Source organism: Haemorhous mexicanus, chromosome 3, assembly GCF_027477595.1.
Source record: "Haemorhous mexicanus isolate bHaeMex1 chromosome 3, bHaeMex1.pri, whole genome shotgun sequence".
Taxonomy (NCBI): Eukaryota; Metazoa; Chordata; class Aves; order Passeriformes; family Fringillidae; genus Haemorhous; species Haemorhous mexicanus.
Window position 1 is genome coordinate 56,369,822 of NC_082343.1, and position 25,659 is coordinate 56,395,480.

At 42.4% G+C, this 25,659-nt stretch overlaps 1 protein-coding gene across 6 annotated transcripts in view; it reads right to left on the bottom strand.

Moving 5' to 3' along the window:
- The window catches only part of ARID1B (AT-rich interaction domain 1B), a 326,525-nt gene extending 302,080 nt beyond the window's left edge, over nt 1-24,445 (bottom strand). For 4 of the 6 annotated variants that reach the window (XM_059841926.1, XM_059841925.1, XM_059841924.1 and 1 more), the window contains exons 1-2: nt 23,971-24,445; nt 21,900-23,706 (exon numbers count right to left, since the gene is read on the bottom strand). In XM_059841926.1, the coding sequence (XP_059697909.1) occupies nt 21,900-23,706; nt 23,971-24,113 (1,950 nt within the window). In that variant the 5' untranslated portion in view covers nt 24,114-24,445. Of the gene's footprint in view, nt 1-21,899; nt 23,707-23,905 lie in introns of all 6 variants that reach the window. The other 2 variants (XM_059841927.1, XM_059841928.1) reach the window with 2 other exon arrangements.
- Between the last annotated feature and the right edge of the window lie 1,214 nt (nt 24,446-25,659).

The following is a 25,659-nucleotide window of genomic DNA, read 5'->3' on the forward strand; positions in this document are numbered from 1 at the left end:
TGGGGATGACAGAGTACCCACAAAAAGCTATAACCAATCACATCTAGGTCACAAGCCAAAAGTACATACAGTTAGCTGCAGATTTTTTCCACTCTAGTGATATATATAGTTCTATATTAACACACACACACGAACACACACACACACACACACTCAAAAAGGTATGCTGGTCATATATCCTCAGCATTTATGGCAAATTATTAATCAAGTCCCACCTGAAACAATTTGTTAAATTGATTTTAATCACTGGGCCTCTCATGTGAAGCTTTGTATAATCAGCATTTCATTTACAAAATTAATTGCCTGATTGATTCTCAAGAGGCAGTAGCTGTCATTACACTGCTGTCATAACTTTTGAGTAGGGGTGTCACAACACTGAATTCTGACAGTATGAAGAGCACTGCTATTTAAAAAATGAGGGCGGGGAGGTAGGGGGGAAACAAATACAGTGATTTCACAGAATTGCTCTTTAGCCCGATAGAATGTTAAAACCATTTCCCAGCAGTTTCAGCCAGCCTCCCTGTTTTCCATTCATTGAATAATGTGCTACTCAGCTATTCAGTATCTTTTCTTAGAGGCAGGTTCATTTAATTCAATTTTATCATAGTTGCGGTTGCATAAAATGAGTTTGTTGTTGAATATACAAAAGATTTAATCACAGGCCGCTCTTAAGGTTATTTGTAGAGCAAAGTTTGACTTTCAAACACATGGAACTTTTTTTCACATCCTAAACCTTCAGAAAAGCTATTTTCAATTAGGGTTTTTTTGGTTTTCTTTTTTTTTTTTTTTTGCTGCTGTTTTTAAACAAAGCAAAGCAAACTGTAACTTCACAGGATTTATCTAGGAGCTCCTTTAGAAAGCTTTTTTTTCCTCCCCTTGTCTTATAAGCTGTGCATATTGGAGCTGTGCATTGGAGCCCTGCCAGAGTAGGAAGCAAAGCTCCTGTATTTGCTGTAGTTACTCCTATACCCATCACCACTATATTCTTGGAAAAGACCGGTGCTCCGGAGAGGCGGCGCAGGCCAGCAGTTAGGGCACTGAGTCATGAGACAGGACTGCTATTCCTGGCTCAGCAGCTGACCTGATATGCAAACATGAGCACAACACTTCACCTTCCTGTGACTGGGTTTTCACTCTCATAACAACAAGTGTTATATGCACTTTTAACAAGGAAAGACACATGATGACTTTGGGGAGACTGATGTCAGTTATTAGGCAACAAGAAACAGGACTAGGAGTCAAAGGCAGGCTAAGGGAGGAAAAAAACCCAGATCTCTAGAAGATATTGAAAAGGAGAAATTGCATCAATAGGCTGCAACAAGGTACTCTAATCTTTCAGAAACCTCCATTCCAAAGAAAAAAGGTCCCTAGAAGCATCTTTAAAAGGAATGAAAAAAAAGAGAAAAGATGACCTTAAATTTCTGCTGCTAGATCATCTGGAACAGTATTAATGCCTTTGAAAAAAATCACCTAAGATAAGCTCAAAAATAAGCCCCTGAACTGCTCAAATTCAGCCTCATACACTAGGTTTCATCAAGTGTTCATGAATGAAGCAAATGTAAAATTTCTAGACCATGTTCTGAGATTACACTATTACCAAAAACAAAGTAAATGACAACTCTTCAAAAACTGAATTATACTTACTGCTGGTATTTGTAATTGACCTCACCAGAGCAATTCCAGAATAAGTCAGAGTCCAGGTAACATTAGAACCTAGCAGATACTCTAGACAACACAGCCCCTTTCCTTTTCCTACCCCCCCCAGTCCTTACTCTCATCCCTCATCCCTCTCATTTGAACTACTGTCAAATCTTATCTTCCATTCTTCTCTGCAAAGTGCTCTGCCACTTGAGTGGCTTTATGCAATTTTCTTCCCTTTTTGCAGGTGTCTGAGTTCACGATGAATAAAACTGGGGAGGCAGTGACACAAGGACGGGGGACACCAATACAAGTATCATTGACAAAATTGATAGATTACTGAAAAAAAGATGGATAAAAGAGTAAAAGGATGGAAAACTCCACCAAGCAAACAAAAGCAATTAGCTGTTTTCCTTTTCCATAGCCATAACATGAAATTTCAAAAAAGGGAGGTTCAGAAAGTTCTGTCCACACTCAGAAATATTTGCCAGAGTTTTAAGCTATCTCCTTCTGCCACATCAGCAAGGGTTCAGAAAAAGGAGAGAATCAGTCACCCTACTTAAACATGGGATAGCAGACTGGGACACTAAAAAGCAGTGTAAAGCACTGATTTTCTGTATTTGTTAGTTTCTAGCTTCACAGCAGGTAGCTTACTGATTAATTGAGCATCTTCTCTTTTTAAGCCTAACTTTTTTTTTTTCATAGGTAAAAATGGTCTTAATTAAAATAAGAAAACAGGGGAAAGCCCCTAGCTAGAGCCAATATATGCAGAATTCCTAAAGGCATATATTTAGCATCAGGGTAATTGGAATGCAAACTTAGCTCTATAACAGAAGCCCTGTCACTTCTTCAACTGCCAAGAAACTTCTCTTGTAACATATTTTCTATATTAAAACTGTTTCCTGTAGAAGCTGAAAAAACTTGGTCGCAAATAGTGCAAAATTTTAAGTTACCTGGAAACAAACCAATTCATCTTTTTTTTTACCATCATTCCATAATGATCTCTGTATCACACTGGTTGAACATTGCAAAAATAAAGTGTCCCAGTTAGAGACACACCAGCAGTGGCAGCTCAGCCCAAGGGTCCGCTACAAACAGGCAATGAATCTGGAGCTATAGGCCCATATTGTGGAGCTGGAGCAATAGAATCTTGGTGAGTAAGTATCTGCCTGTGATTATTTTTCATTTATAGTGACCTTTCTCATCTACACAGACACTGTCAGCAGCATGGAACTAACTTCCTGGGCAGGAGTAAACAGACAAAAATTCACCAGCAACAAGTGATTTAAAGCACTAGAAAATGGGGGGTGGGGGGTTGGAAGTAGCTAAAATAAAAATTGAAATTAATCACCAGAACAAATTACAGTTATGAGTGGGAATTTTCATTATTGACTGAAAGCATTTAAGTTAAGTTATAAATTAGAAGAAACAGTAAACTGAAGGTTGAAACCCTTGCATCACTTGAGAGAACAATGTGACTAGAAACCATGAATCCACACACATGCCTACAATTCACACCCGCTCTATTGTATAATGTAACTGATTCCCAAGTATCATTTTACAATTCTGATTAGGTCTTACAAAAATCTTGTTTATTAAATTGCTTTCTTTAGGCATTCATAACTGCTAATTTGTTTCCAACTAAATCATGTATCATCTGAAAAAGACTACATTGCAACAGCAAAACGGCACTCCTGGGATTACATTTCATCTAGATTTTAGAATTTAAAGGACAAAAACCAGACGAGTTGTAAATTTCACTTTGAAGGTAGTGGTGGTAACACCCTTCAAGTAATTCTAAAACTACTAGTGCACTTAGCATGTAGCAGCTGTACTGAAACAAACATAGCAAGTCAAAAACTCAAAGTATTAAGGGATCTGTTAATCCTTGAATTTTAATTTCTATAATTAAAAAGATTGATCAACGTATATGTATTAATACAAATATTTTGAAAGCAAAATAACTTTCTGTTACTATAATTTAAAAGCTATGCTGATTTTAAAATACTGTCAGCTCTAATTCCTGCATGTTTTAAACAAACTTAAAACTTTGCAGAAATTTGGGAATGACTCCTGAAGAACTCTAGAGAAATGACCTCCAAAAAAATGTACCTCAATGTTAATATGAAGTTCACTGTGGCTCACTCAGGGTCAAAAAAGTCAGACCTAGGTTTCAACCACGTCAAATTCTGGTCCATCCTAGAGCCTTCACCTATTTCTCAAAACTGGCACATCCAGATAAGTGCAGAAACAAAGAAGTAAGATTAACCATAGGTATGAACACCTCTGCAACAAATCATGTAGGATGATCAGAATTAAAGGCACAGTTTTAGTATAACTACTATCCAGAACTTTCAGTTTCTATAGAAAGAAGATGTGTTTTCAATATATGACCATAATTTTCTTTTAATATCACACCACTTAAAATTAAATTAAAAATCAGGATGTGAGACATATCTGGTCTGAGAAATATGAAAACAGGAAAGATGATCCACTTCTTCAGTATTTCTCATCCAAAAAAGAAAATTATTTAACAGGAAACCTAATAATGCCATATTCATAGAATTGCCTTCCCTCTCCCACAGCAGAAACCATTATATTTTCAAATTCTCTCTGCCTGAAAACTCTTGGCTTCTTTCCACTTCTATGCCTACCTCTTATTTCCCAGTCCTTAAGAGAGACCACATCAGCCATCATGCAAAAACACCAACACAGCTATCTAAACGCACTTCAAAGAAACTTCTTTATTGTTAGAGAGGATCTTCAGGACTAATGAGCCCCCTTTGGGGGGCTCAAAACAGAGTATTCCCAACTTCCTAAAATTACAAAATCTAGAACAGAAGTAAAATTAACAATCAGATTAGATTGGAAGGAAGGAGAAGGGAATCACTACCTTCCTAAACACTGAAGCAGTACAACTACAGGGAATCTTTTCTGTAAGCCTGAATAAGCTGTTTCTGGGGGCAACAGTTATTTGAGTATATTTAAATCTAAACCTTCTCCAAGGCGGCAACTTGCATCAGCACCTTCCTGCAGCTGTTGAGGGCTCAAGACAGTCCACTCAGTCAAAATCACTTGGCCTAGTCAGAAAAGGTCGTTTAGCAGCAAAGACAGATGTTTCTCACTGACATAACCAAAAGGGAATATTAAGCAAACAAACCCAAAGACTCCTTTTAGCAACAAGGTATCTGCAATTCCAATTTCAGGTATTGTTCCCTTTAGAAAGATGCTATTCATCTGACATTCATTTGCAACCTTCAGTTTAGATTAAAGAGCTGCAGATACCACACGTAAAATTCTGAAACATATGTTCCCTTTATTCTTCAAAGAATATAAATCTTTACTTAAGGCCACACTGTTCACTTCATTTCTAACCTGACATTTCAGCTAAACCCAGCTCTTCTTCTGAGTACTATCATTTCTTGAACACATTCTTCCCCTTCTCACTTCTACACTCCTACCCACAGTTGTTTTTCTTTTTTCTGCTCAGCTCTTTCATGCAAAAAGAGATTGAATAAAAAAAGGAAAACTGAAAGTGATTACACACCAGAAATACTGTCAAAGTATGAAAATGAAATTCTACACATTTTTAAACCAAACTGCTCAATGCTAAAGAAGAGGAGGCACTGGATACAAAGCCAACACAGAAAAATAGTCATTTCAGGAAGAAATACACCTGAACAACTGACAGTGAGATAAAATTAAAATGGGCTATTACACTCAAAAATACACAAACATCATTAGACTATTTTGACAGAAAACACGGACTTTCCAAACAACAGAAGTAGCTCAGAAACTTGAAATAATCCTGAAGGAATCCATATATCCTCTCACACCAATCCCATGTAAAGTTCAGCTTGCACAAAGCTTGGGGGAGAGAAGGGGAAAGAGTAAGAATAAATAATTCTTTTTTGCTCAGTCTGTTACTACTACAGGACAGATGAACATCTGCCATGAATGTCAGCTCTGCCTTATACTGTCTCAGAGCTGATGGATAGATTAAATGACCTCTTAGTGTCACTTCAAGCCCTGCTCTTCTATGAATTGGAGGTTATTACATCACCTCTATTTTATTATAAGGTTTCTCCCATTTCTGCAATTTTTCATTTCAAGTCATAATCTTCAATTTCTAGCAAAACTAGACAATATGGACATTACAACACTACAAACATACTAAATACATTGATAAAAGAAAAGTAAGGGAATAAAAAGAGGTATGTTTTTCAAACCAGTATTTTCATAAGGAGTAAAAAAGATATGTAAGAAAAACTGTTTCTAAGTAATTTATGTTGATATTTGCAGGAACTGTGAAAATACTGTAAAAAATGTTTACATATTTCTGGTTTTGGGGAGATGTGAATGCAAGGATGAGATGAGCTGTGTGCTAAGCAGCAAAGGAGATATGGGGAGAAGAGAACCAAGAAGACGGCCAACTTCAAAGCACAATCCATGTGAATACCTCCCTCTAGGTACCCACCTGTGACTGAAGCAGGCAAGAGACATCATCCCTACCAAACACACCTTCTACACATCACCCTTCTCCTGACCACACTGCGCACCAACAGCGCTCCTGCACCTTCCCCTTCCTCTGAATCCAATTTGAGTTGCTCCTTGCACAATTTGTGCCAATCAAGTCAACTATGATCCTGTCTTGTGTAAAAATCAATAAATTTCAGCAGTTCTCAAAACAATTAACATTTTTGGAAGCAGTTTTTCCAATTTCATCAAGGAAGCTTCTTTCTGTGATCCATGGAAATACATGCAATTAGAGCCACAGCACAACAAAACTCAAGGAATAATGAGAAACAGCAGACAAAAAGTGTCCAACACAGAACTCATTAGACAGCCACACACTATTTCACCTGTTGTGCTGTACACCAAATACTGGTAAAGTCACGGAGGGGGGAGAAAATGCAGATATATCCAAGCAGCTAGGAACATGAATTCTGATCCCTCTTTATATCCTATTGTTATCCACAACCCAGGAAGCTGTTAATTGGCCTAAGTAATTGGTTTAAATACCCAAGACCCATTATAAAAATATACTATGAAAATGCTTAGACACTTATCACAACCAAGAAATTCTTAACTAAAGTTCAAAGCTGAAAAGGCACAAGGGACTTGTCTACACTGAAGTAAAAAAATGCATAATTATACCAATGTAACTATCTCAGTGTGGAAACTTTCTCCAGCATAAGAGTACCCTCTCCCTCTTAAGCTTACGTGATTTGGAAGCAGAGTAAGATAAACCATAAAAACTCTTATTCTGGTATAAGACTGTCTCCATAGGGAGTTATATTGGTATAATTATAGCATATAATTATAGCACATAGTTGTACTGTGTAGACAAGAACTAGATGCCCAGTCCACATATATTTTCTAGCAAAACAAATGGTTATCAAATTCCAATAGAGGCACACGAAATACTTAGCTTTTATTTTTGTTTGATGCACCTTCTTCATCTTAAAGTGATGAATTACTTCAATTAATCTTCCTTGAAAATGCTTTTCTCTCTGCTATTCTATATGGTAATAGATTGCTCTTCTGGTGGAGGCATTGTAAACTAACACTTTGAGAATGTCTGCTATATCTCCCACACTGATTTAGGCTCTCATATAAAGCAAGTGGTGAGAAATCAGGTACAAGGAAGGAATAAGGTGCTGTTTACACATTTGACTGTTAGACTCGCACCTTTTATAGTACATCCCCAGCCACTTTAAACAGTCAAGTGCTTCAATAATTTAGTCTCTATCCTTCTGACAATTTCATTCTCACCTCATTTGCTATAGAAGTTAAAACATTTCAGTCAACCTTGAGGAAGCTATGCTTCCTCCTCCTCCTCCCCCCGTACACACTGCAGGGAAAGTAGTATATCTGAAAATCATGCCACTAGTTGAACCTCAAATTGTAAGAGGGAACCAAAAAAGAGATACAAACTTTAACACTACAAAAGACTCCTCCGAATTTTTTGAAAACAAGTAACTTTTCAGAGGATACCTAACTCAAAACCTAAGCCTAAACCAAATAAACTGATGCCTTTTGTGAGAAAGATCCCTTAAAAAGGATGCAAATAAAAAAAATGGTTGTGCCAGCGTCCAAAAAGTGGAAACCACTGACATCCTGCTACAAAGATACCACTGAAATTATTAATCACAATAATACTTCAGTTTGGGCATTTTAAATACTTTACTAAGAAAGGCTAAGTGAGCCTAGAGATAATTAAGGATTATGGTACCCATTTTTCAGGATGCGCAGGTAAATCTCTTTAGCAAATTGTGTTTTTTCCTCTTTAACCATTTTGAAAACATGATACTGCCAAGAAGAGCTCTATGCAGGATAGGCATCCCTGTGTTTCCTTTTGTCCTAAACAATTTCATCCCTCAGCATAACACCAGGTTTTGTCACCTTGGAATATGCCCGCAGCATTCAGAACAAACCTTGTTTGCTTTCACAACCACCGTCCCTCTTGGTGGCAGAGATCTCCTGACAGGGCTGCCCCTTCCTCATTCCCTATGCCCAGCACGGCCCCTCAGCCCTCCAAAACGCTCACTGGGATTGCAACTCTGCACAATGCCCCACAGAGAGACCTCCTGGAGCAATCAGTGGGGGGAACGTGGAGTCACAGGGAGCAACAGTGCTGGGTGAGGAGGATCACCACAGCAGGGAAGCTCCTTCCCAGAGGTGCCCACTTCTCTGCATGCTGGAGCACCAGCAGTGGGTAAAGAGTTTTCAGTGGACTGTGAAGCAGCATCTACACAACAGAACTGCTGCCCTATTTCCAACTCAAAAGCTTGCATCTGTGTACAGAGGAAATTGCAAACCTAAGCATGAAGGTCAACTGATCTGGAAATTCATCCTGGTATTTTCGAATTTGCCAGTATGCCAGTATGTCTGCAAATATGCTGGGAAAAAAATAAACAATACTGACAGTCCTTACATGCAAAAATTTGACATACCAAAAGAAAAGCAGCAGCAAAAAAATCTCTGAATAGACATTATACAATTGACAACAAAATAGAAATGTATCGGGGTAAAGGAGAAATGGGTATGAAAACCATTAGTTCCAACAGGTTAGCAAGACAAAAAGAGGAAGCTAAGTTAGTCCAGAACTCCAACACAAGTCTGGAGTCATTTGCCTTTATGAAAACACTGTAAATAGTGGAAGGAATTAATTTCACCTGCCCTTTGACATCAACACCTGAGCTTATCAGCTTAGACTTTCTTTAGAGCAAGGGGAAAAACATGAAACCTTAGGAGCATGATTCATTAGACGAGAACTACACATCTACTTTAGGATGAGATGATTCACATGAAGATCTGACTATTTTTTTGCACCAAAGATACACAAAAAGATCAGGTACAAATGCCTACAGTACATATGGTTAGATGAGTTCCACCCTTGATATCATATTTTTCGAAGATTTTGGCCACCGCAACCAATGCATTCTGTATAATTATCACCCTTGGGGAAAAAAAAAATTACTATCTGCCTCAGCTCCCTCTCATTTTAAGAGGGGGATAACAATGGCTTCCTGCTCCAGACAAATGTTAAGAATCTGCCTGTCATTATTTATAGACTAATTTAACACTCAAGAGGCAAAGCAGGAGGAGTTTAGGCTGACAGAACCACCACCTGTACCACCACCAAAGGGCTGCCATGGCCTGATGCCCACCCTCAGTTGAACTGGCCATATTCTCCCTTGCTTTACCTCTGTGCTGCAAAGATTATGCTGCAAGTCAGATCTGCTCAATGATCTGGCTGAAAGCTAAACATTCACAGGTCTTATTTGGCAGGATTAGTTTTCAGACAAATCTTCATGCGACTCATGACACAAGGAAGCAGCAGGAAGCTGATAAAAAGGTGGAGACTGGTCTTAACAGCAGAAGTGAAGCCTCAGATCAGCTTCAGACAACCATCAGATTCATACAGTGGTGCATGATCTTTTAGCAACACAAAACTGGATGAAACAGTACTCAAGGAGTGTAACAAAAGGCTACTGAAAAATGCAGAAATAAACAAATTAGATTTTCAAGTTTTCTTCAGTTTCCCCCAAGAAAAATTCTGGCTTGGTATCTACACAAAAAGCAGATGGTCATTTGGATCAACACCTATTTTCCTGTGCATTTATGTGTTACAAACTTTCTCCTGTTAATTTGCTCTTTGCTTCAGCCTGTGATCCTCAAAAGCCAAGGACAAAAAGCTGTCTTTCTGAGGAATACCCATGTGGACCTTCTGAAGAATGTACATAGACTGAACTCAATTTAAAAATATATTTGCTGCTTATTCCCAAGTATTAATCTAAAAATGACAAACAAAACATGATGCTGAATGCTCTGCATCAAACATTTGGGGGAAAAAATGGGGAAAAAACCCACCCTATCATGTTCATGGTCTCTTTGGATATATATATAAACCTGCTTCTGGAGAGGAAAATTGCATTTCTTTCTACTTCTGGCATACTAGGCTGAAACATTTTGCTCAAGTAAGACAGACAACCATTTGCGAGATCAAGAATTTCAAGAAAGTAAAAATGTCATCAGAAATCATAAATATTTGAACCTTCCATTATGATGCCATGACTAGCTGCAGCCCTTAAGAAAAAACACCTACTTTCTTCTTGCATCTCATCAAGGAAGACATCAGCCACAAGCAAATGAAGAATTTAAACTGAATGTGAAAAAGCAGGAGTAGAGAAAAGAAACACAAGAGGGTAAATCAGACAGTGTGAGGTTTTTTTTTCAGGCAACAAGAGTGTTGCAAATAAACACCTAGGTGTAATTATAGGCAAAGTAACAGTATGTAGAAACTATCACACAGGAAGAAACTGGCCTCAGTTCTTTCTTGAATTCCTAAGCTATTCTTCTAGAACAATGGAACCTTAACTCACTTTTTAAACAGGCTTCATTCACCATCTTTGTGATAATAAAATAAAATACGACACTGTGGAATAACAACCATTACTGGCAGCTCTCTACACCCCCAATCTTCTGAGGAGAATTAAAAGGAAAGGAAATCTATGAAATGAAGTATCAAATTCTATAAAATTGTATAGAACATACCTAGTACATGGCATCACTACTTAATATAGACAATCATATGCCAAGTGTTTCCTCTCCTCAGTTCCAGTCTTTTCTACACTTTCCACACGCACAGCAACACCACACTTGAATTTTCATGCAGACATATTTTCAAATATACTTTAGGCAAATAGATAATTTTTTAATCACACCTGCCATGCCAGGTAAAAAACTATGCACAACAACATTTACATTTCAGCTTGGTTTTGTCTCCTTTGTTTGTTTCCTTCCTTTAAGTCTGCTACTGCTTAGAAGATCAGCAATAGAGGAACCTGAAACAAAAATACCAGCACCATCACCCATAGATAACTACTTGCAGAGTTTTTACTGTTATACTGCCAAGTCTTGTCAGGATTTGGGGGCTCGCTTGGTTCGTTTTTCAGTGGCTTTTTTTTTTTCCTTTTTCTTAAATGCAACTTGACTCCTAGTCACTAGGAGAGCCTGCACAGGAAGCTGGACAGTGAAGACACCTTCCCTGATGCCACTCTTTGCCTGACAACTTTTGCCAACTTGGAGGACAGAGAAGCAAATACTAGTCAGAGAGATGGATGGGTACCTGGATCACTCAGAAGCTATTTTCTCCGTGACTATACAGTCACACTAATAACTCTTGCAAAACTGTTAAAACTGCAGAAGACAGTAAGAATGACTTTTCCGTCACTCCGATGACTTGGAAAGTGAGAAAGACATCTTAAAAGAGAAAAAGAAGTATCACAAGACAAAGGAGCAAAAAGAGATTATAATATTTGGATAAAACGAAGTATTATGATTTTGGGAAGAAAATAAATGAAACAGATTAAAATAACCTACAAATAAATCTTTCACTCACTTAAGTTTCGGGAAAATACAGAGGAAGAGTGTCGAGTAACCACATCGCACAACAGAGCTGACACACAACATTAGGATCTGCAGAAAAAGTAGATGACTGCATCCACCATTCTGTCAACCACATTCCAACAAAGTAACAGCTCACTCAGGCCCTCCTCAACCTTCCTCTTAATGAGAATGTGCATTGTTACTGTTGCTATTATTATTGAAATTAGCCAAAGAGCTAAAAGGAGGAATGTGTGGCTATGCAAAGTCTTCCTGGGACAGAGAATCCCTCTCCACTGCTTGTTCAAACAGCTGCATTTAGCAAGTTTCCTGAGAACAATCAAATCCCTAAATGTCCCAATATATGAAACAACCAGTCCATGTACCTAAATCTAAAACTTTTCAAGGGTCTCAATTAATCCAGAAAATGTTCTGACTGTCATCAGCAATCACACATAAATCTCTCAACAGCTTAGACTGAAGTAGCCTTTAGACTTCTAGCTAATTCTTGGAAAAATCTCTGAATATTAGCCACTACTCCAACACCTTGATCACTTCAAGAAATGCGAGACACTTTGTTTCATATACTGCTGCCCAATCAGTCCCTCCTCTTTGAAGGAAAAGCTCAATTAAATTGGGAACTTTTCTTCTGAATGAATTTTAAATGGTTTTTTTCAGTTGTGGTTGGATCTCAGTGTAATTGCTATTTATATCAAAACATTAAAAGGTCTGGTTATGGGGTTTATTAGAAAAGCAAAATGTGTTTTTAATACTTAAAAAAACCCACAACAAAATACTCCATAGCACTATTTCCATTTGTATTTGCATACCACATGTTCAACAACAAAAAGAGCATTCTGCAGAAAGTTAAAAATCTCAGAAATGTTGCTGAATTAGTAGCTCCTACAGTTTGTTAGTAGGAAAACCGGCTCTGTGCCAGGCTGGAAGCAGGGTGGCTATCACAAGGGATGTGTGTTAGCTTCGGGATTTAAAAGAAAAAATACATCTATTGTAAACCAAAACATAACATGCAAGACAAATTCGGTATCTCTTTGCTACCAAAATTTTTAAATGTAAAATAAGTATCACTTAAGATGCTAGAAATACTCCACACGGCGCTGCTCCTCAGATGTGAAGGCAGAGCAAGGCTTCTCCCCAAGGCAGCCGAGGGCCGCCGAGGGCCATCGCTGGACACAAACGCGCTGCCCACACTCGCCGGTCCCACCGGTGCGGGCCGGGGCATCCCGCGGCCGGGAGCAGCGCCTGGCCCGCTGCCCGAGCGCCGAGGTTGTTGAAAAGCAATAGATAGCTTCTGGCAGAGGCAAAGGGGAAAATATTTTGATCATGTGACGCCACACAAGCGAAGTAGTTCGCTCCGTGTGTGCAACTTGCACAGACGCTGCCACCGGCCCGGCACCCCGCCGTCCCCCCGCCCTTCCCGTCCCCGCGTCCCGCCAGGGAAATGCCTCGATCAGGCACCGCTGCGGCAAAACAGCCAAGGGCATCCACACATCCCGGCACGTCCCACGGCCACTGCATGCCGGGCACCGAGAAGGTACCTCCCGCACACAAGTCGACCTTGCTGCCCACAGGAAGGAAGAGCTTTCAAATATAAGTAAAACTGACACGTAAAATTATTTTGCAGCAAAAACAGCTTCAAATGTACCTACCTCTATTTTTCCAAAAATATTTCTTTAAATAGCTTCTATGACCAACCATAAATTTAAAACAGCAACAGCTCTGAAGAACATGCTTGTTACTTTTCTTTGCTTGGGAACTTCAATCAAATAAGAAACACCAAATTTTAAAAAAAATTCACAAAAGTGCAATTATTTTCCATAAATCATGCCTGAAAATAAGACATCAATACTAACGTTTCATACAAACAGAAAATCCAAAATATTCACAACATAAATTGCTACACAAAAAAAAAAAAAAACAGAACTCCATACATTCCATCCAAATCAAAGGCTGCAAACAAACCAGCATATTCCTTTGATGCTGTCAAAACAAACCTCCTTATCTTTATTTTTAACTTTAAAAGAATAAAATTTAAGAACTACAAATCCTGTCCTTGTGCTTTCAAAAGAAATTTTCAGAGCTGATGTTTCAGTATCTTGCTTACAAACAAGTAAGTCTGACAAGCTAACCAAATAACACGATCAGGGCTGGGAACACCAAGTCTCTGATCCCATCCAAACAGAGGAAGGCACAGTGCAGACTGGATACCTTCCCAAGTAACAAATATTTAGGCTGCCTATTTACTCTGCCTTACTCAGTAATTAAAACTGCACATCAAACTCAAATGATTAAATAAGGCAAATATTATCCTTATTTTAACAGGGGGAAACTGAGGTATCAGTGAAACCAGCTACCTTTAGGTCATGCAGACTACTGAGATATCAAGAATTCCTGCACCAATTCTCTACTAATATAATTTTCCTGAAGTCACATAATTTACTTACCATGGCTGAATTCACTGCTTGTGTAAAGAAGGCACTATTTCACTTCAATCAATCTGTGAATTAAGCCATGTCCGCACAGGGAACAGCACACATGACTACAGTTATGTTTTAAAAGAGGATCCCTCCTTTTGGGATTTTCTGAACCGATTTCCTTTCTTTACTTGAACAAAGAAAGAACAACCATGCTCCAAATTGAGGTCCTTCTGTGAAAGACAGCTGTACCAGGGACTGCTACAGCCAGGACAGCCCTCTCTTTGCCACACAACATACACCTCTTTGCCCTTTTAAAAGGCGACCAAAACCTGTTGTGGAGCTATCTACCTTCTGAGAAACTCAGCAAAATACCTCAATAACCATACCTGCAAACCCTTTAAGAGAGGCTTCTTATAAAGGCTGTTATTTTGGTGGTGAAGATACACTAGCACCCCAATGGTAAGCTAAATGCAAAGGGGTTTGCCACAACAGCTACTAGTCAAGGATGCAATTAATTCCCTGAATCTAACAATGTAGCTGCAACAACAGAACTTCACAGTGAACTTAGCCACGTGGTCTTTAAAGGGAAAGTAAACTGATTCAGTAACTTGGCAGAATTACATCCAAGAGAAAGCCCTGCTACATAACATTTCTTTTTTGAGATACCTAAAACAAATACCAAACAAAACAAAATAAAAAACAAAAGAGACAAAAAAACCCACACCACTCCCCAAAACCACATGAGTATAAAAAATTGAAGTAGAAGCTTGCAAGACTCTATAAGTAATGCAACTAACACTATCCCTTGAAAAAACAAAAAGGGAATTTATACATCAAGGGTTTTCCCCATTTCTATATTCATTCTTTTTTTAGGAACAAACCAAAATTCCATATATATCTACTTCCTTAATTTATAAAAAAGTTAAAAAAATTTGAAGAATATTCTTTCCCCACCCTCCAATGGTCAGAAAGAGACTGATGTGGGTGGCAGGGGAGATCAGTGGCACAGCTTTACAGATGGAAATGTCAGAGGTCCTATCACTCAGATGGATGTCTTCATAAACAATTACTACATCACAAACCTGAATTCAGTATCTTTTCAAATCTGGAAGTCTACAACATAGGGCGAAGACAGAGCACAGCAGTGAATTCTTAAAGGCAAGACATCATTTGGCAATTGTGCATGTTTAGGTGCAAAATATTAATTAATAGCTCTTAAAGTTGGAGAAAAATAAATAAATAGATTACATATTTCTACACATGCTTAGTCCTTCTGATGTAGTTAGTAACCCACAATGACTCAAATGCAAAAAGAAATAGGAACGTAGATCGCACACTGATAGGTCTGTACTGAAAGCAATTCCTTATACATGCTGCAGAACCACCAAACTCTGGTTTATATCCACAAATTGGCCACTACACATTCAGAAATTCAGCCGCTTCATAAACTTATTAAATTTACAAGGAAACTAACTTTTCCACTATACATGGAATATAAATGCACAATGTATCGACACCCTTTTAAATCATGCCTGCCAAAAACTTTTACACAGATTTCACACTGGTTTTAATAAACACAGATAAAATATTTTAATAAAGCTTCAGGACAATGATCTCAGGTTTCCCAATTTCCAAAACAACTGCAGGCACCTTCAGATAACATAAGCATCCTACATTGTGAATACAAAGTTTGATAAAAGGTACTTCATATTTGCAATAAGAACAATTCCTATGTGAAAAGCAATCTTTAAGACACAACAATTGTGATTTCTGCATCAAATCTGTTCACTTCAAAACTGAAGACAATGTATCTGCCAGATAAAACAACTGGACTTGGTGGTAAGGAAGTCTGTGCATGCACCCCCGCACTCACCCCGCCCCAGCACACATTGGTGCTCTGTGCAGAATACTCATCAAAAGACAAGTTCCATGACACTCGTTAAGCTCCTGGGCACTTGTTCAACTCAAGTTTCCTCAGAGTTTAATTTCTATGAGAAATCTAGCATCTTTATATAGATGGTATTGGGTATGTAATGATAAAAAAGTGCAAGGAATACTGAAATTTTGAATTACAGTGCCTTTAGTTTAAGGTGACTGTCCTGATAGAGCAGACAAATCCCTTGTTTTGCTCAGTTATTTGTCTTCTTACTGAATAGATTCCAGTAAAGCTTACGTTCTCCCACAACAGAATGTGTAGACAATAAGACTGAATTTATTCAAAAGCTAGAGTTTATGGCACCAAGACCCTGGCGATTTCTAAAACACCTGCCCTCGAGTGTGCCTGTCTGAAGTAAAGTGGATGCAATGTGCCTCAGTTTCCCCACCCTGTACAACAGGAAAAATAATTTTTTACTCTAGTCCAAGGCACTCTAGAAGAACAGTGTAAAGATCAAATGTACTTGGAATATTGTTACTGAGAAGGTAAAGGTAGCTAAAATCAATTCTGTACAAATTAGCCACTGTCCCCACTGTTTACAGACTCAGATAGGTTTTTTAGGATACATTCATCCCTGAGGATTCCTTGACTGCAGTGGAACACCACCATGGATGTGCTTGGCTTTTTTGGAGCTGAGGCATTCCTAGTGGATCACTGGATGCCACACTCTCAGAACTGGAAGTACAACAATGGAAATTGTTTGGCCTACCTGCAACACAAACACTGCAGCACTCTGCCAGCACATCAGCGTTTGTGTGTGAAACTGATCACGAAGAGGTACCATTGGGGAACAGAAAAAGTAAAAGGGTAATGCTATGATCTGAATGGCAAAACACACATGAAATGTACAGAAACCCTTCAGGTCTACTAAAAAACTATTTTAAATTTATTAACAGTTAAGACTTTCTTAAAATAAATTTTACTCTAGTATGATTGGCTCCACAAGATTTTTGTGCATTACATTCATTTGCTTCTATAAGCACCAAGCAACACAAAAACAACACTGCTAAGCAGCACTTTTCTCCTACTAGTTTTCAAAACAAATTTGAAAACCACTAAGGTATACTTTTAATTTAAGTTTAATTAAAGTCCTCATTCAATCGTACCAAAACATATATTTAACACTATGTAAATAGCCCCAAAATTGAAAGAAAAAAGTTTTTTTCCCAAGTACCTTAATAATCACAATTCTAAAATATATTCCAGCAAGTCAGCCTACCACAAACACATGCTACTGAAATTCTGCAGCCTTGAGCATGCATGCACAGTGAATGTGGCAACACTGCTTTACATATCCACAGAGAATCTTCAAAGCCTCCTGATAAACGGCACATTTTGAAAAAGTACTATAAGATGTAACTGGTATAGGGCACAGATACAATCTTAGAGACCAAAGAATAAATAAACTACTGCCATTATCACACTAACAATGTCACACGAGAATGTCAAAAATACCTATAACAAAACACTTGAATAAAAGTAACAAAGGTCTATCAGTAGCTAATCAAACTTGTTTTCATTGCATGAATTTAATCTAGTTTTAACTAAGATACTATTTCAGAATGAATAAGCATCACCTAACAGACCATGCTTTAGTAATTTCAAAAACATTATTTTACATATGTAACTAGAAAATTTAGCAATGGATTAAATGCCTTAGTTTTTGTGCCCCGAGATTCAGATCAGAATGCCAAAATGACAGTAATTGACTGCTTAGTAGAAGAATCCTTACATTATGGAAGCAGTAATAGAGTAGGCAGGTTTGCATCTCTCTTTCTTCATTGTATCTCGTACACAGGGTTCTGCTGTTCCATGTGTAGGCATAAGCGCTACTACAGAAACCAATAACTGAACACCAAACCACAAAGTGTCAAATATATGGTCGTAATATATATATAGATGCTACTAACTGTGAATATTGCTATTTGCTACTTCTAAATAGAAGCTATGTGAATACTAAACTGTTTATTTGAAACTGCACAGGGAAAAATATATTTTATTCTCCCATTGAGACATCAAGAATCTATTCACCACACTAACAGCTGTTTAATGGCCTTCAGGCACAGGACATGATTCTGCAGCCTTGGCTTAGCCAGAACTGTCAATACGGGCAATCTATTTGGCATAAAAAGAGCTGCAGAATCAGGCATATTCAGAGTTTCTCTGCAACAAAACAAACAATACAGACACAAACTCAGAGCAGCTCGACATATTTTTTTCTAACACTTCCTCTGTATCTTATACAGGTACTCCTGAAAAGACCCAGGTTCTCTCCTTCTGTGTAGGTGTATGTAAATCATACACACGTGCACAAAGGAGAAAGATGCGTGTAAAGTGCACATTGAGAGGGCAGCTAACGTGTTAAACTATTGCAGTGCAAATCAGAAATGAAGAATGAAAGGAGCCTTAGGACTCTAAATATCTGTGCGCTGTCAAGGATTAATCAATAATCAAAAGACCTGAATGACAAGGTACTGTACTAGCATCATACAACTCCCCCACCATGAAATCAATGTATCTGTGTGAGCAAGACCATCTCCTTCGAAAATGTGCATTTCTTCAGAAGCAGGAAGCCTCTATTGCAAGCTTCCATCACATCTCTCAGCAGGGTAAGGTGATTAAATTAAATGGAAGCAAAATTTTCTTAAATAATTAAATTGGCTGGATAAATACAGAACTTAGTTCATAGCAGGATACCACAGTTCTTCGTATTACAAAAATTACCCATGCCGAGGCAAGACTTTCCTGAACAAGCATCTCATATGTTGTAACCTACTGTCGATCCTTTTTCTCTGTTCACAGGACAATAGTTCCTTATAGGCCTAGGGGCCAATCAACATCTACTTTACAAAGACACATGACAAGTGAGTGTATTCTAATGTGTGTATACACATATCAAGAGCACACACACAGATGATTATTAAAAAAATGAAGAGAAGCCTTCTGTTCAAATGCTGGACTAAATATTCCAGTTTTCTCTTTCAAAGAGCAATCAATTTCTCTACTTACAGGGAGACTGACATGTAGGAATTAAAAATAAATAAGGGTGTACAAAACCAATTGTGTTCTGCAAGCTAATGGTAACTACTTTTTGACACAACCCATTTTATACATCAAAAAATATTAATTTAAAACCTAAAAAAAATTTTTATCTCGATCTCTTACTGGTTAAATGGAAAAATCATAATATAAAAAACAATGATGTCTTGCCTTTATGACAATTATTCTGAGGAAAAAATAATTAAAAAAAAAAAATCAAAGAAATTGTGCTCTTGCCAGACTATTCTTTCTAAGCTGAATGCCAATCCTTATTGTGCAAAAAAAAAATAGAAAAAAAAAAAAGAAAGAAGAAATCTGTAAGATAGGATGTAAACCCATAAATATAAGGAAGTATTTCTAAGGGTCATACTGAGGACATAAATGAATTTACTCTCACTCCTCCAATAAAAATAAAATGCTTTAAACAATCTCTGCCACGAAGAAAGAGCACCCTGAACAAGCATGTACGATGTGTGACAACGGTTTTCCTAGCTTTTAAAGCCACAAATTCTGAACTACCTGTTCAAAAGGAGACGATCCAAATATTTTCAGAGTAATTATGAAAGGTTATGCATATAAGGCCTCATTACATTATGGCTTCCAGTGACCCTTTTACCATTGCAAATTTTAAAAAAAGGTAAAAATTAACACACACATACACAAATCTTATTTCCTTGGAAGAAAAAGAAAGGAAAACAGAATAAAAACGAAAAAACATTACAGGAATAGTCTGTCGGAAGTAGACAAACACACACAGAGCCCATCTAAGGTTACTATTTTTTTTTTTCAGGATTAATACACCATTTGCAATATTAAGCAGTGATTCTTCCAGATTCTATTCATTACTTCATGGAAAGATCCAGCCTTTGGAGGACCCCAAAAGCATACACTTGCATTTGTTCCTGTCAGACCTTGCTGTTAAAAGCCGGTAAAAGATTTAACAGTTCTTAATAGAAAGATCTTGTTGAAGGGAGAAGAAACCCATAAAATTCTAATGCACTACTCCATTTAACACAATTCACTTTCCTAGTGAGAATTCCAGCCTAATCTCACACTTGTGTAGAAAAATAATGAGATCAACAACTCCCGATGCTTCTTGAAGTATTCTAACCACAATTCAAACCCTAAAGCACGTTTTCTCCCGAATATCTGGATTTGTTGCAGAGCTGAAACAAACACAACCTCTGGCAGAGCTGTTCCTTCTTCCCTTCTTTGTACAATACACGGCATTTTTTCACCTACAGCAGCTCACATGCAAACACGGTCTTTTTAAGAGGCATGCACAGGACAGGCATCGAGCTAACAGAAACGCAACGAAACTAGTATTTGGTTTCTTTTTTTAATAAAAATCCAATCCCTTGCATAACATCCGTAATCTGCAACATTACAAAATGTTTAGGTTTGTCAGGGTTTTTTGGCTTTTTTTCTTAAAGAAGGCGCGAGCGCGACCCGAAAACCCGATCCCTCGTCCAAAAGCACTGTTATTAAGAGGCACTTTCCCTACCGCCCCTAATAAGCGCGGAATTAAAAATCTAAAATAAGTAAGTAAATATAGATAAGTAGATAAACAAATCAATCGGTGCCCAGGAGAAGCAGGCGGCGCGGGCAGGCTTGGGGGCGGGGGGAAGGTGCCCGCGCGGCCCTGGCGGCGGTGCCCCGGTGCCCCCCGGTGCCCCCCGGTGCCGGCGGTGCTTGCGGCGGGGGCTCCTGTGCCTGCGCCGCTCCAGCGCCTCTATTTACATCAGCGGCGCGAGGTGCCCAATGGCGCGCGCGGAGCCAATCAGATGGCAGATTAGATGTCAACTCGGAGGCAGCTGTCGGGAGACGGTTGCAGCCAGTTTACCTCCACAATTCAAATTCCCAACCTGGCGGGCGGAGGAGACCCGGACGCTCCTCCAAGGGTCGCGCCCGGCAGCCGGCATTCCTGCCGCGCCGCGCCGCGCCGCCCCGGAAAGGCATTGCGCCGCACCCGCCGCCCCGCGATCATCGCGCCTGCCTATCGATCGGATCCATCCATCGATCGATCGCCGGAGTGACCGGGGCTGGGGCAGAGGAGTGCGGGAGGGAGCGGGGGCGGTGGCCTGCCCCGGTGCCCGCGCCCCTTCGCTGACGCCAAGGACTTTTCCCTCTTTTTTTTTTTTTCTTTCTCCTTTTTTCTTTTTTTTTTAATTTTTTTTTTTTTTTTTTTAAATTTCCGCGTGTGTTTGGAAGTGAAAGGCAATTACGCGCCCGCGCACCCGGGCAGGCTCCTGCCGGCGGGCGAGTCCCCCACAGGTCACCGGGCCGGGACGACCCGCGCGGACCGGGCGCACACGCGCGCACACACACACGCGCGCGCGCGCTCTTCCCACAGGGAAAGGAACGCGGCCGCGTTACGTGGATCTCACTGCGGTAACTCCAATCAGTGACAAACTAATTTGCTGAGAGCGCGCAACGGCGCAACTCGTTCTGCTCGGGGATTAAAAAAAAAAAAAAATAGAAAAAAAAAAAAGGCAACGGGTTAAAGAGAGAAGAAAAAAAAGGCCCCGTGAAAAAAGATAATGGACGTTATCCCGCGGGAGCCCCCCGGGTCCGGCACTCCGGTTACAAAATCCAACCCCCCGCCCCCGTCCGTCCCGAGCTGTTTGTCCTCCGGGCCCTGCGTCTCTCCGACGCTGTTTCAAAGTGGTGGGGGAAAATATTAATTGGAACAACCTAATTTCGGCAGCGAAAGCCACACTCCGGTGCCTCCAGCCCCAACGGGGCCGTGCATTGTGCACGGCTCACCCTCGCTACGGAGGCAGCGAGGGGCAAAACTGGCCCAGAAGAGAACGGGGGGTGGGGGGGAAGAGAAAAAAAAAAAAAATAAAGACAAAAAAAGAGGGGGGGGAAGAAAAAAGTGAATTACAAAGAAACTAAGAGCCCGACACGAGCGACACGGAGGCACAAGCCGTCATTAAGCGAGCGCGGGGAGTTACCTGGGTCCTGCTGATGGCCTGCCCGGTGTTCCCGGGGCTCATCGCCGGGTGGTTCCTTTGTTGAGCCGCTGCCCAGGCCGGGTTCGCCGCTCCGTACTGGGCGCCCATGTCCTTGCCCATGCCCATGCCCGCCGCTGCCTGCTGGCTTCCCGGGGCGGCCGCCGCTGCCTGGGGCTGGGGCTGCGGCGGGGCGCTGGGGCTGCTGTAGTCGGGGTAGCTGCTGCCGTAGCTCCGCATCATGGGGCTGGGGGATGTGAGCAGCTGGTTCAAGGTAGGGGTGGCGCCGGACGGGTGCTGGTTCTGCCCGGAGAACCGCGCAAAGCCGCCGGCCGCCGCCGCCGCGCCGGCACCAGCCTTGCCGAGGCCGGCTCCGCCGCCTGGGCCCATCATCATGCCGCCGCCGGGCTGCCTCGGGGAGCTCAGCACCCCGTAGCCCGCCGCGGAGCCCCCGTAGCCGCCGCCGCCTGCCCCGGCGGCCGCCGCCGCCGCCGCCACGGCTCCCGCGCCGCCGCCGCCGCCCGCGCCGCCGCCGCTGGGGCCGCGGCCGTAGCCCGGGTAGTGGTTGTACTGGCTGTTGGGGTACCCTTCGTGGGAGTTCTGCAGGGGGTCCATGCTGTTGGGGGCCGCCGTGGGGTGCATTATCCCCATCCCGGGGCTTTGTTGTCCGCCATGTTGATCAAAGCAAGGCCCGGCGCGGCTCGCCGTAGCGCTGCTGGCAGGGGCAGGGGCAGGGTTGCCATAATAGCTATTGAACTCCGAGACACCCACCGCGGAGGGGCCGCCGCCGCCTCCCCCGCTCCCGCCGCCGCCGCCGAGGCCGCCGCCGCCGCTCCCAGCGCTCGGGGGCGGCTGCTGGGGCTGCTGCTGTCCGCCCAGGGGTCCCAAGCCGGGGTGGTCGTAGCGGCCGCCGATGGGCTCGCCCATCTTGCCGGGCATCTCCTCCTCGTCGGCGCCTTTATTCAGCATTTGCTGCGGCTGCTGGGGGGGCTCGGCCTGAGCGCCCAAAACACTGTCTTTTCCTCCATGTTGCTGCTGCTCCATGTCTGCACTGGGCTGAGCAGCGCCGCCACCGCCACCGCCGTTGTTGTTGCTGCCGCTGCCGCCGCCGCCGCCGCCGAGGCTGCTGTTGTTATTCTGCACGGGATGGTGCTGAGGCGGCGGCTGCTGCGGCGGCGGCGGCGGGAATTGATTTAGCTGCTGCTGTAGTGCATGGTGGTGGTGGTGCGGGTGGTGGGCATGGTGGTGGTGGGCATGGTGATGCGGGTGGTGGGCATGGTGGTGGTGGGGCGGCGCGGCGGGGTGATCGCCTCCGACGCTCTTCAGCTTGTGGTTGGGGAGCAGCCCCGTCTCCATAGCCGAGCCCGGGTTGGAGGAGGAGGAAGAGGAGGAGGAAGAAGAAGACGAAGAAGATGAAGATAACTCCGAGGAGCTTCCACCTTCCTTCAGAGCCGGCTCCGAGGAGGAGCCGCCGCCGCCGCCGCTGGCGTTGTTGTTGTTGTTACCGGCGGCAGCGGCGGGAGCCGCGTTATTGGCCATGTTCGGCGGCTCGCTGCGGTGGTGGTGATGGAGATGGTGATCTAAATTATTCACGCTGTTGCCGCCGGCCGGACTCCCCTCGCCGACCCCCAGTGCGGGGCCCGGCCCGGGAGCCCCGGCCCCCCCCGGGCCTCGCTCTGGGCCCAGGCCGCCCGGCAGGCTCGGGGCTTTGCCCTTGCTGTTGTTCGTACTCGCCGGAGCCGCTGCGACTTGCGCGGCCATGATCATCGCAACATTGCGAGTCCGGAGAAATTGGTGCTGATAATAGTAACTACAAAAAGAAAAATTTTTTAAAAACCCCAAAATTGAAAAAGTAAACAAAACAAAACAAAAAAATCGACTCCCACCCTGAAAAATAGGGGGCGAGCAGAGGGGTGGGGGGGAGGAGAGGAGAGGGGCAGAAGGAGAAGCGTCCGGGGCAGGGACTTGACTGATCCCAGAGTATCCCCTGCGGACCGTTCCGCACGCACCGAGTTAACAGCGATTTCCCTCCCCGAGTCCGTGGTTGAGGTTAGAAATGGTAAGAACGCCTTACGGTCCGTGCCCGTTCCCGCTGTGTGATTTCACGTTGAAAGTTTTTTTGTTCAGGTTTAAATGAAACTTTTTTTTTCTCCTCCTTTCCTCCCTAACCCGGATATGGGTAAACACACGTCTGCCGGAGCCGCGCTGGCCCAGCATGGCATGAGCGAGCGAGCGAGCCAGCGCCGGCAGCCATCGCCCCCTCCGCCCCGATCGCTCCCGCGCACCCGCAAAACGCGGACTGGACTCCACGCTGGACTTGCTCGGGCTCCCGCTTCCCTCCCTGCACTCCCGGCAGCGCGGCGGGATGGGGGGCGCGGCCACGGCGGGTCCCCCCGCTCCCAGCGGGGTCCCGCCCGTGTGCGCGCCGGGGGTCGCGGCCTGCGGAGCACCGAACCCGCGGGGGCTGCTCCGAGCGAGGGGTCGAGGCGGGCCCCAACGGGTGCCCCGGGCCGCCGAACGCCGCTGGGGCGGGGCGGGGAGCGGGACTGTCCCCGGTGCTGCGGGGCCGAGGGTGCCGCCGGCGGCGCTGCCCCGCGCGGGCCGGTTCGGCGGGAGGGAGGCGAGGGGCCGCCATGCGCTCCAGCTGTGCCGGAGCAGATGGATCGGTCAAACTTTCGGGAGCCGCAGGCTGCCCCCCAGCCCCGTGTTCCGTGCTCAGCAGCCGCCTCGTGTTCCGAGGGCAGGGAAACGTCTGCTCATGTGATGGAGAAATTGGACTTGTTTTGGATTTCCCCCCGCCCCCCCGCCCCAAGCCACTCGCCCCCTGAAGATTTATATTGTATGTGCAGACGGTTATAAAATTTAACCTAAAATTCTGCAGCGGTAGCATCTTTGCAGTTGTCCACATTGTCCAGCTGTCTCCAAATTCTAACGGTCATTTGCACTAATGATGCTTTTATATATAGGGCCGTTTTCAATATGTTCTGTGTACTTATTTGCAGTTCAACAAGAGATGATCAAAGAGCGAGAGACATTTTCAGTCTCATAATTGTTTCCCCAAACAATATAATTTCCAGTATGCACAAGACTCTCATGTAAACGTAGTAACACAAACCCCAAAATATATAATCTGAGTAACTCTTGCTCCAAATGGAAAGCTGCTGCTGACCTACATTTTTGAACCAGAACGGTTTGAAGTTTTTTTTATAACTATCTTAATACAAGTGATACCCTAGTATAACAAAAGGTAATAGTCACACATTACGTTGAACTAATGGAAGCATTTGGGAGATCAAATACTTGGCTATGAATACAGCAAACTGGGATATGAGTGAACGTTTTCAATACAGCAAGGGTCTAAACCACGATGTTTTAAATTAATATATTTATACGGTCTGTTAAAGGTAAGCACATTTTCAAATTTCAAAAGGGATAAATAGGAGATTCAATCATAATGGTAGAGAAAAATACAGCATATCAAGAAAGATGCTGTCACAAGTAGGTAGGCTTTTTTGAATTCACTGTGAAAATATTAAAGGAGCAGAAGCTTCATGCTCTAATGTTGAGTTACATGTAAAGATTATTGATAAATGTATGAGTAGTGTGATTCCAGTGTCTATTAGTTCCGGTGTCTATTTAGTTCTGTCTGAAAAGTCAGAAATATTATTTGCATTAGGGAGTTAGTTTTGAAAAGTCTCAGTGTTCGTGAAGTACATCTTGCTAATACTTCTGTTTTACAGTTTTACAGTTGCGGGGAGGTTTG